General features: G+C 50.3%; 1 protein-coding gene across 1 annotated transcript in view; it reads left to right on the plus strand.

Moving 5' to 3' along the window:
- The first annotated feature begins 508 nt into the window (after window positions 1-508).
- The window catches only part of ptk7b (protein tyrosine kinase 7b), a 54,287-nt gene continuing 42,967 nt past the window's right edge, over window positions 509-11,828 (plus strand). Inside the window, exon 1 of the mRNA XM_079363317.1 lies at window positions 509-1,158. Coding sequence (XP_079219443.1) covers window positions 1,035-1,158 — 124 coding nt within the window. The 5' untranslated portion in view covers window positions 509-1,034. The remainder of the gene's footprint in view (window positions 1,159-11,828) is intronic.

The following is an 11,828-nucleotide window of genomic DNA, read 5'->3' on the forward strand; positions in this document are numbered from 1 at the left end:
AAAAAGAGGGAAAACAGTCAAGTTAGAATTTTAGATTAACACCGGATATGTGACACTGAATTTAAAATAAAAGACTTTAAGGTCAGTTTGGATTTTACAACTTATTTGAAAAAGTTTTGCATGTAGTTTGAGTATAAAGATTATGATAATATTAAACATTACGTTTTACAACATGCTATTGGAAAAAATAATATTGTAAAAAGAAAATCATATGTATAGCCTTAGCTTTTTATTTAATTAATCTGTTTTTGTTGTATTTAATGTTCCTTGCGTGAAAGTACTTGTGTTCATTGTCTCTTATTTCTTATATTATGGCTTAAAAATAAATTAAACTTAATTTGAAGCTTCTGGACATGATTCTGATTGACAGATTGCAAAACAAAAAAAAATACATTTATGTATTCAGTATTTTTTCTTCATTTAAAATGTGCAGTAGGTAAAATGTAAAAAGATAATTCTTCATTATATTTATTGTGAAGGTCTAGACCGGAAGTGACGTATATTGTTTGGTCAAGCTTGACGCTGGAGTAGAAAACCTCTCCGGCGGTGGGAGGAAGCCGACTCTGAAACACCGCGGAGACAAACTCGCTGTTTGTCGGACTGGACTGACCGACGGTTGGTGGATCTGTACGCGGCGGAGAGCGGACACTCAAGCCGGGCTGTGATGAACCTCTGCGGGCTGAAAACACACCGAACCCCCGGTCCTTAAAACACCTGGAGGATTAAAGTTCGCTTCAAACTTTCCGCGCGGCTCCTCGCCCTGAACTCGGGTCACTCGTCCGTCTGTCTGGCCTGTAGACCGGAGCCGTCCTCCACATGTTTCCGCCTCGTTCCTGCTAGTTTCCACAACAACCAGGTGAGCAGGCCGTGGTTTCCCCCCGGGAGACCTGCGCAGGTAACGCGCGGCTCGGTTTACCTTTACGCACACGGTGTGACGCACGGATATCGTTGACGCTCCCCTTTCGCAACGCGGCTCTACCGAAGCCGCTGGAGAACACAGAGAACCGGTTATCCGCCGGAGCACCAGGAGGGGCATGGATGTACCCGGAGAGAGCCAGACCCGGCGGGAGGAGGCACGGAGGACCCCCGCGGTGAGGAGGAGGAGGAGGACAGGAGCGGCGGAGACGATGTTCGCCGTCGGTTTTATCTGCATCCAAGGTTGGTGCAGAGCGAATGTACTTCACATAAACAGTGTGCATACTTTGTCTTTTTTAAGTCCATTAATTTCACGTAGGGAAACATGCAGACTGCAGACCCTTACATGTCTGCAGACCCCCGACTCTGACCTCCGTGCTTTCCTGTTTTAACTTGCTTCATTGTTGCACAAACATCATGTCTGATTTGACTGCGAGTTAAAGTTGTTCCCTTTTTTTACCTCACGTGAACGCTTTCTTTTGGGTGAACACTTGAAGCCCAGTTTTTGTTTGGGGTCCGCAGAGGAAGTGGGGCACCAGTCCCCCTCCCCCATTGACCCCCACTTTTAAAGGAGAAAAAAAACAAAACTGCAGTTTAGAGAAGCTTTCTGCCTCCGAAATGAGAAGAATTAAGATGCAAGCTGCAGGATTGTGAGAACTCGGAGCTTAAAAAAAACATGTTGCACATATTTTACAGTCACCATTTTTAATTGATTCAACATGAGTTTCTCTTCTGAAGGAAACCTACTAATGATTACATGCTGCCTCTTTTCCCTCTTTGTCCTCTGCTCCAACATACTAAGACACGTTCATCCTGTGCAGCACATACAAACAGTGCTCGTGCCTTTTTGTATCATGTATGTTTCTGCACATCTGTTTGCATGATTAGTGAAAGTGAAGTTTCTCATTTTGAGCACGATGCTTCGTTTTCAGCTCTCCCTAAAAAGCAGCTCTGCTGTGTTGTTGTATTTCCCCCCCCCCCCAGAGTGAACTTCATCCGCACACTGTGCCGTTTGTGATTATCATATTCATAACTGTGTTTGCGTGTTTGAGCCGCAGCCTGGCAGCTTGGCGGTGAGCAGAGAGGGAGAGCGAGATGTGATCCAAAGAGAGGAGCCAGAAACGGACAAAAAAAAAGAGAGAGAGAGAGAGAGAGCGGCCGACTCGACGCCTTGCCTCGTTGTGGAAGTCGTTTTAAAGTTCACAACCTCTGTGAGGGATTCTTCTTCGTTGGTGTGAGGAATGTTTTGTTATCCTTTCAGAGGATCGGGACGATGAAGTCGCCGCTCATCTTGTCACAACTCGGTCACGTTTATCTGATGTGCAGACTGAGACGCTGGACGAGCTCTTGATTGTGTTGTTCCTGAGCCTTCAACACGGCCCTGATGGTCTCCAAACATTCCTCTGGGCTGGAGCGTCTCCCCCCCCCCCCTTCTCCCCCCCCATGGTGCCCGGTGTGTGGATGAATGTGTCCTCTGTGTGCAGCAGTGAGGAGGAGGAGGAGGAGGGGGGGGGAGTCATGAATAGAGGCGAGCCAGGTACACTCCTGACAGCCTCTCCAGCCCGCTTCACAAGTGAGCTATTTTTATAAACGGCTCTCTGAATGTGTGAAGGCAAAATGGCGACCGAGGCCGATCGGCTTTAATGACACCATGAAAGGAAAAAAACCCAACAAACCAAAACGGAGAACGTCTCTGCAGGTTTTTTCTTTTCTTAGTGTAAGTTTACAGTAATCACAGCTGAGCTGGTTTCTTCTGTTGTTTCGTCTCCTGGCTGGAGCTGAACAATCGAGACCTAAACGAAGGCCGTCGCTCCGCAGAGAGAGGAACCTCATGGTGCATACTTTAAATACAACGCTCTGTCTCCTGATGACTGGAGGAGCTCTGCCTGCGTTTCCTGCTTTTCATGCATCAGACCTTCTTTTATTTGGAGCGGAGCAGCGGCGTGCTCTTAATGCAGCTCTGAGTGGATAAAAGCCACAAATGGAGTTCATGTCGCTGATGTTTCCTCCTAACCACCTTCCTGTTTCACTCGGGTGAACATCATCGTCTGAGCTGCAGAAGGAGGAGGAGTAGGAGGAGGAGGAGGAGGAGGAGGCGGCTCGGGCCGGGGGACGACTCTGCTTTCTGCTCATTTATCCGAGCGTGCTTTTTCAGGTCGGGGTTAAACCTCCTGAACCTGAGAGTCGACGCTACGTCGGCTAACTGCACTCAGAGGGGGGGTGGGGGGGGATCTTCTTTCACTCTCAGAGCTGTAAGATCATGGAGACTCAAATATCTTCTATTCGACACGCTTGTCACTTCATGGTTCGTGCATCCATCAGACCAGAAATCCAGAACTTTCCCGTCTCGGGGGGAAATGAAGGCGGGTCGCCGGTGCAGCTCTCTAATATCCCTTTAACTCAAATACTGACCATGTGGAAATGTCCAACTTTACAGCTGCAGTTCCTCCAGTGTCCACTAGAGTCTGTCTCCTGCAGGGGAGTCGGTCTCCATAGAGCTCTATGTTATAATAAACATGTTTACAGCCTGCTATAAAAACAGTTTGGGTCGTTTCTCTCTCCAGCTATACGGGCTGAATGTTCCTCCAGCTCGCGCTCGTTATAGCGATGCTAACGTCTGCCTCCAGAACCAACACGCCAGTCGCTCACATGTTTAACTCAAAGCTTCACGTCTGAGGCCTTCAAACACCGTGACACACCAGAGTAAAGTTTTGTCCATCACATGAAGCAGCTGCACGTTAGCTTGATGCATCAAATCCGTCCCACAGCAGTCGGAGATCGCCCGTCCAGCCGAGCGAGAGACTGACTCCAGGAGGTTTTGAGACGTGTCCGCTGTGATACTACACTTCTTGCGTGGCCATGTAGGGAGCTCATGGACTGCTTTGTGAAGAGAACATCATGGGCTGTGAAAAGCTCAGAATCGTCCATCAGAACCAAACGAAGCCTGCTGAGAAGAGATGATGTCTGAACCTGCCGACCCGTCCGCTGCTCTGGACTGTGTCTGCGTTAAAGGGAACAAATGTTGGCCTGTGTGTGTGCGTCTTGTTTTCCTGGCGTTGCTGTCCGACTCTGTGGTTTGGAGAAGTTTCCGTCTCTCTCTCTCGCCGTAGTTGCTCCTCCCGGTTGCCGGTGGGACGGCCGTGGCGGCGGCGGCGGCGGCGTGGAGGAGCGCCTGTTGTTTACAGACTGGGTGTCTGCCTGCTCAGCTCTGTCTCCACTCTGCACCCCGAGCCTGTTTCTGATCACTCCTGCAGCAGGGAATAATTAGTGTGTTTAAAGACGAGACAAGCTGCACAATGTGGAGACAGAACCGTCTTTATGTCCTCCAGCGTGTCATAAAAATAAAGCCTCCTTTCCACCAAACGCCCCGGTACACTTTGGTACGGTACCAGCGTCTAACTGGGTAGGTGGGCCTCAGGCTTCAGGGTCAGATCACAGGAATGTAGGATGGTCGAGTGTTTCTATTGGTTCCATCCTGAACTATTGAAAGAGAAAAAACTGCGTAACAAGCTGAACCAGAACGACCGACGCCGGCTGCACTCGACGCAATTTATGGCCTCAAACAATCTGTCTTTAAAAAGATGTACGCAGGTTGTTTGAGTGGTTTGACCTGGGGCAGGTATCACTGACTGCCCCCCCCCCAGGTGTGAGGCCCTGCTGAGGGGAAAGCTCGCCTTCACTCTTCACTAAATCTCTGTTTTGTTCCCACGTCGCTGCCAAAGCTCGAGCCGCGCTGCATTCAAATGCATCTGAAGGAAACGTGCAGGAATGCCTCGTTTGGCTTGAGCCCGTTTGAAGGGGGGAAGGGGGGGGGGGGGGGGGGGGGGGGGTGGGGGGGGCGAGAAAGGAGTCTGGCATGCTGTTGCATAATCCCAGCAGCTATTAACTCTTTGTGTCCCGGGGCTGAATGAACTCATCGCGGTGTCGGGCCACAGGCGGAGTGACAACGGGCAGCTCTCAATCAGCCTTGGCTCCGCCCCCTCGGCGGCAGCAGCAGCAGAGTTAAACAGGCTGAAAGGAGCTGCTGTGTTTGATCTGCTTCAGGGGACCCTGCAGCCTGCCCGAGTCCTGCAAGCAGAGAGGACATGTTTACACCTCATTGTGCTCACTCTTCAACGGGGAGGGACAGCTTGGTCTCTGTGTCCCACGATGAAAGGGGTCCTGCTCTGTGGACCCTGAACTGGTTTTTAGAGCTCCTGGTCTGAAGCGTCCTGTGACAGTGCAGCAGCTCCTCCAACCTCTGCTGACCCGACGCCACATGTTTCATGACTCCTCTGTGCAGCAGCACCGTCGGCGCCTCCTTCTTCTGTGTTTGCGTGCAGAGAGAGAGAGAGAGAGAGAGAGAGAGCTTCTTCTTCTGCCGTCCTCACACTCTGTTTCACCTCCTCTGCTCCTCTTCACTCCTTCGTTCCACTTTCCCAAACTGTGCCAAACCCCCCCGAATCCCTTTTCAAGCCCCCTCCTCTTTATTCTGCTGCCCTCTCTCTGAACCTCCCTCGGAGTCTCTGCGGGTGTTTTTAATCAGCTCTGACGGAGGGATGGCAGCGAGCAGGAGGCTTTGGAAGCTCTTTGTCTCGTGTTTGGATGAGAAGGAGGCTGAGGAGCAGGTTTGGATTCGTCCGGCCGCATCGAGACCAAAACAAGCTTTTGTCCCAGAGCTGCTGGATTTGTTTTTTATCAGAGCAACCAGAGGTCAGAGGTCAGTTCAGTAACATCTGCTGCAGGAAGCTGCTTCCTGTTTGTCTGACATCATTTCCTCCGTCCTTCAACAAGCTGCTGATTTAACCTGAGAGGCCGACATGACAGACCTCGGATCAGTACTGACCCTGAAAAACCACACACACACACACACACACACACACTCTCTCTCTCTCTTCATCTCATCTCTCTGGAGGTGACGAACAGGACGGATTGGAAACAATGTCCGTGTTGTGTCTGACATAAACCCCCCCCCCCCCCCCGTGTAGCAGAGAGGACAGGAAGTAGATTGTTTTTTTGCATGTGGTCGTTTCCTCCTGGCGTCACGTCTGAGCGGATGAGTCCTCCCTGCTCTGCGCCGCGTCTTTCAGCGCCGCTTTGTGTCCTCATCCGGGTCCAGACCCAGACACGCGGTCAGGGTCTTTCCTCACTGTGGACCATGAGGGTCTCCGCTGTGTGTGTGTGTGTGGTCAGGATGGAGGGTGAAGGCCGGGGGTCTCTGAGGGGTTTTGGATCGCAGCCGTGATGAGAGGAGGCTGCTGGAGAACCCACATGAGGCTTTCACTGGAATTTAGACGAACGTAAACACAGACAGACGGCCCACAGGAGTGTGTGTGTGTGTGTGTGTGTGTGTGTGTGTGTGTGTGTGTGTGTGTGTGTGTGTGTGTGTGTGTGTGTGTGTGTGTGTGTGTGTGTGTGTGTGTGTGTGTGTGTGTGTGTGTGTGTGTGTGTGTGTGTGTGTGTGTGTGTGTGTGTGTGTGTGTGTGTGTGTGTGTGTGTGTGTGTGTGTGTGTGTGTGTGTGTGTGTGTTGCGTTTTTGCACCATGACCTCAGCGCCGCTCTTTCATCCCCGTGGATGGTTTGGGGCGGACGTGTTCTTCGTCTTTGTGCCGCTCTCCTCCTCGGCCATTGAAGAGGAAGCAGAGAAAAGGTCTGAGTGAAAGCGACACCGCTGCCTCCTTCACGAGTCCGCCTGGAAACCAGGTCGGGTGACACACGAGCCCTGCATGGGCGCACACCCGCCGCTCCCTCACTTTTTTTTCCCCTCGCTCGTTCACGTCCACGTTCTGGAGCAGCGAGCTCCTCACTACAGTGGACACTGTAGCTTCAGTGTTTAGCCAGCTCTGCATGTGGTGGACACTGTAGCTTCAGTGTTTAGCCAGCTCTGCATGTGGTGGACACTGTAGCTTCAGTGTTTAGCCAGCTCTGCATGTGGTGGACACTGTAGCTTCAGTGTTTAGCCAGCTCTGCATGTGGTGGACACTGTAGCTTCAGTGTTTAGCCAGCTCTGCATGGGTCTGTAAAGCTTTCTGCGTTCTAACCTCTCTCCATGTTTCATCTCCAACATTGATCCTAGTCTGAGCAGCTTTCTGCTGCTGGAGCTTATTAGAAACATGCAGAGGCTTTTTAGCTCGGGTACAATCACTTCTATCTGAAGCAGTTCCACTGCCCGCTTCCATCGCTGCAACACCTGTTCACCTGATAACTGCTCTCATACCTGGCAAACCCAGGGGCGTCCAAAACGGCCTTCAAAGCCCCGCCTACCTTCTCTGGTCCAATCAAATCCAGAGCATTCAGGAGCAGAATCTAAAGTTAGAAGGAGGACATACTGGCTGCTGCTTTGTTGTTTCCACACAGCCTCAGGCTCGCTTATTAGAAAAGCAAGTTTTCTGGTTGTCATGAATTAAAGAAGCAGAAGTATTCATAGACTCCCTCAAATGTTTCTCCTCTCTGGATGTCCTGCAGCTCTTCCTCCTCCTCCTCCTCCTCCTCCTCCCTCCTCTTCGTTTGATCTTTTTTTCTGGCACTGGAACTCGTTCTCAAACTCTGTGGCTCTTCAAAAGGCATTAAACATGAGTGAGTTCCTCCGTGTGGGGAAACGCAGAGAGAGTTTTAAAGCGCTCACCTCTGCACCTCGCTTCCCTCCGTAAACACTCGGCTTCACACACTCGCACTCGGGTTAGTTATTTTTAAATGTTTTACTCCGAGGTCTCTTTGAAGCCGGTGAGTTTCCTCTGCTCATAACGTCGAGCTTTATTTCTGCTAAACGCTCCGTTTGCTTTGGAAATGTGACCATAATTTTTCAGATGTTTATAGGAGGAAGGAGAAGTCTGCTCGAGCTTTGTTTTAACGCTCGCTCTCAATGATGAGTTCAGGAACAGTTGGAAAAAAAGGACAAAAGCATGAAAGTGTTTCAAGTCAGAAGAAGTTTTTTTTAGTGTCTTTCCAAGAAGTGTGAGTCATGCTGGGAAATAAATCCTGCAGTGAGTCAGTCCCCATAGAGCTCTATGTTAAAAAAAAATGGGAACGTGGAATAAATGAAGAAAATGCACCTCCGAGGTCGTGCGTCAGGCGAAGCTACTCGCTAACATCAATCACAAAGAATTAAAACAGATTTAAAATCCTGAAGGAGCTCTGAACTCGGCGTGTGACTGAAGTGACGTTTCTTTAAACCGATCGACGGACCGCACTGATTCTGGTTCTGGACTTTAGGCTCAGATTGCTGCACTCGGCGTCCCGACGTAGGTCGGCACGTATCGGTTGTTTTAACCGTTCCAAACTGAACCGGACTGAACCGGACTGCTCAGTGCGACTCGGACAAACCAACATGGTGACGTCTGAAACGTTGAACTCGAGGCTTCAGATTTAGTTGTTGACGGATGGAGACATGAAGACGTTAATTTGAGGTGGGATTGTGGGTAATTTGGGCGTCTGTGTGTGACCGAGCTGTGTGCGCGTGGTGCTGGTCGTGTTCCTGTTAAAGACGCCGGGTCGTTGCCGAAGCTTCATTTACAGACCGCGTTACTTTTAATGTCTCTGTGTGTGTGTGTGTGTGTGTGTGTGTGTGTGTGTGTGTGTGTGTGTGTGTGTGTGTGTGTGTGTGTGTGTGTGTGTGTGTGTGTGTGTGTGTGTGTGTGTGTGTGTGTGTGTGTGTGTGTGTGTGTGTGTGTGTGTGTGTGTGTGTGTGTGTGTGTGTGTGTGTGTGTGTGTGTGTGTGTGTGTGTGTGTGTGTGTGTGTGTGTGTGTGTGTGTGTGTGTGTGTGTGTGTCCTGGTCTCGTGATCTGATTTTCTCTGCAGGTCAGCTGATGTTCTCGTCCTTTATTCTCTCATTAAATCAAACTCTGGCTGCCCGCAGACGCAGGTGATCCGCAGCGTTCTCGTCAGCACGCTTCACCCTTCAACGTCCAGCTCGTTGGACTCGTGCTCAAGCTCCGCCCACCTCAGTGTGTGTGCGCGGTACGGAGAAACCCCCCGAGTGCTCTGACTGTATCTGACCAATGTGAGGTCACGGCGCTGAGGCCCGGTTAGTCCTGGAGCAGAGTCGGGTCCGTCTGTAGATACGACCTTCTTCCTTTTTGAAGGTCGATCTCTGTGATTCTACTTCCTGCAGTTTGGTTCTAATCCAGATTAAAATGTACAAACCCAGCGAGTCCGTTCATTCACGTGTTGCGTGCTCATAATACTCGAGCTGTGAGCTTTGTGGGTTTCAGATTACACACACACACACACACACACACACACACACACACAGTTCTTAGCGTGTGTTTTCAGATCGATCAGTCAGGCGGCTGCAGGTGTGTTACTCTGAAGTTCTCGCAGTGATTCTCTCGTGCGGAGAACTCGCCGCGGCGTGGCGACGCCCCTGTGAGGTCACTTCCTGAGGTCACTCCGAGCCGTGCAGAGAGACGACTTCCTGAGCGAGCGCTGCAGCCGTGAACAAGCGCTTCTTGTTATGAAACGTCTGAACTAAAGGTGGAAGCATATGCTTCTTATTTGGGTGAGACCGCTGCAGACAATGCAGCATTTTCTGCTTCTCGCAGGATGATTAACAGATCCCAGAGAGGATGAGCGGAGTCATGTGAGGCCTTATTGTTTAAGCTTTGCAGAGTAAGATTGTCATTTAACCCCACGTGTTTTAAAACGATTCAGTCTCTGACCTGTTTAAATTCACCAAAGCTTTAAAAAAAACAAAAAAAACAACGGTGGCGTTTTGCAGTTATGGCGAGGAAAGAGTCAACCAGGACTTCAGAGCGTGTGCAGAAGTTTCCTGTAATCTGTGGGAATAAAAAAGGAGCAGTGACCCAGAGCTCGGTGCCTCCAAGGTCAATGTTGATTATTAGGTTTAAATTCTGGTATTGTGACGACCCGTCTTCCTGATCCAGTCTTTGTTTGGTTCCTTTGACTCGTCGAGGTGTCGGAGCTCGACGAGGAGAACGAGCGACTCCTGGGACAAACATCATGTGATTCCCATCCTGCAGCTCGTGATCCAATCAGAGCTCCTCTTCTGCAGTTTAACATCATTACCCTCCTCTGAGGGGGACAACAACGGCGTCTTTGACTCGTCGGTCACGCCGCTCTCCTCCGTAACGCGGTGAGCAGGCGGCGGCTCGTTTGCTTTGGCCTTCTTCCAGCTCCGCGACGCTCCGTCTCACTCTGCCAAGTCAACACGTCTTCTCCTTCCTGTTCTGTCCACTTTTACACTTTTCTTCCAGACGTTGAGCCGTCAGGGTGAAGCAGCAGAGGACGATCAAGTCAAACTGTCGACACCACTCGAAGCTTCAAAAACACTTCTGTTTCATGAGACGGGTATAAAGGAGAGGAATGAAGCCTGGAACGCTTTTTTAAACGCCATGTTGCCGATGAACTTCTGACGAGTCGAAACCGAGAGCAGAGAAAAACTTTCAACTTGTTTTTGTTTTATTTCCATGTTTAAAAGTCTTTTATTGTGACGACCCTGACGGACCACAGCAGCTTCTTCAGTGTTTAAAGCCCCCCACACACACACACACACACACACACACACACACACACACACACACACACACACACACCCCCGCTGTGTTTAAAGTCAGAGCTCCTGAGAAGCTGCAGAGAGGCGGATCATATTTCAAGACAAAGGCCGGTGCTCTGTCAGAAAGGAGACACTTTCCAAACCAGGTCTGCCATTTATCAACCAGAGCGAACACACACACATGCACACACACAAACACACACATGCACACACACAAACACACACAAACACACACACACACACACACACACACACACACACACACACACACACGCCTCCCTTCAGTCCGCCACACAACGTGAGACTAACGGACAAACGTCACGGATCGCTGCAGTTTCTCTGCCCGGTGGGACGCTGAGCGCTGCCGACCTGCTGAGCTCATCGTCCCATGATGCACTCTGTTGACAGTGTGGAGGAGTAACGCATCGCGGCGTGTGAAAGTATGCGAGGTGACGGGCCCGTGTTTGAGTTTCACACAAACGGAGGGATAGAGAGAGAGAGAGCGAGGGAGAGAGAGAGAGCGAGGTCAGCGTTCAGTTAGAGAAACTGTATTTTCTGTGCACGGAGAAGAGTCAGCAGGGTCGTCATGACAACGGCTTAAAATATAGGAAAGGGGCTGATTGGGCGACCGTGGATATACCTCGGCGTCTGTGTGCGGGGAAACGCTGACGTGAACGAGGTCGCCTCCTCCGTGTGAATCCGATCATAATAAAATCTGAGTTTTAAAAAAGAGGCGGGATCGACCTGAACCTGCACAGAAACAGTCCAGCTCTGTCTGAATACACACACACACACACACACACACACACACACACACACACACACACACACACACACACACAGAGATGTAAACGCTGGTTAAACACGCATCATGGCTGCAGCTGGTGGTTGAGGCGGCGTTTCCTGTGTGAGATTAAGTGGTGTGTGTGTCGGGGGGATTTAATCACGTAATGAGCCTGTAAGGAGCTCCAGGCGGCTCAGCGGTTCAAACAAGTCGTGACCTCTGATCACGGACTCACCCGGGGTCAGCCTTCCGACCACACGGGCGCTGGAGGGTCAGAGAGCGTCTGAGTCCCCGCAGCTGAACTTCACTCTGAACATGAGAACGATCTGGACTGTGCGGCGTGCGGCCGCAGACTCGACCTTAATGGACGGTTACGCTCGTTTCTTGATTTCTTCGACACGTCGGGAAACTTTTATAGTTTTGGATCCAACATAACGCACACTGTTTTTTTTCCGATTTCAAGTCGATTTCAAAGCGTTCACATCCTCCTACCACATTTCACCCAATCAAGACGTTTAAAGTCTGTAACCATGACAACCAGCTACTTCAAAACTCCTGACTATAAACCGTTTAGATCTGGCAACAGAAGGGTGTCAAATTAAAAAAACAACTAGGTTACTAGACTGTGCATCATTTTC

The sequence above is a fragment of the Symphodus melops genome (assembly GCF_947650265.1).
Source record: "Symphodus melops genome assembly, chromosome: 15".
Classification (NCBI taxonomy): domain Eukaryota; kingdom Metazoa; phylum Chordata; class Actinopteri; order Labriformes; family Labridae; genus Symphodus; species Symphodus melops.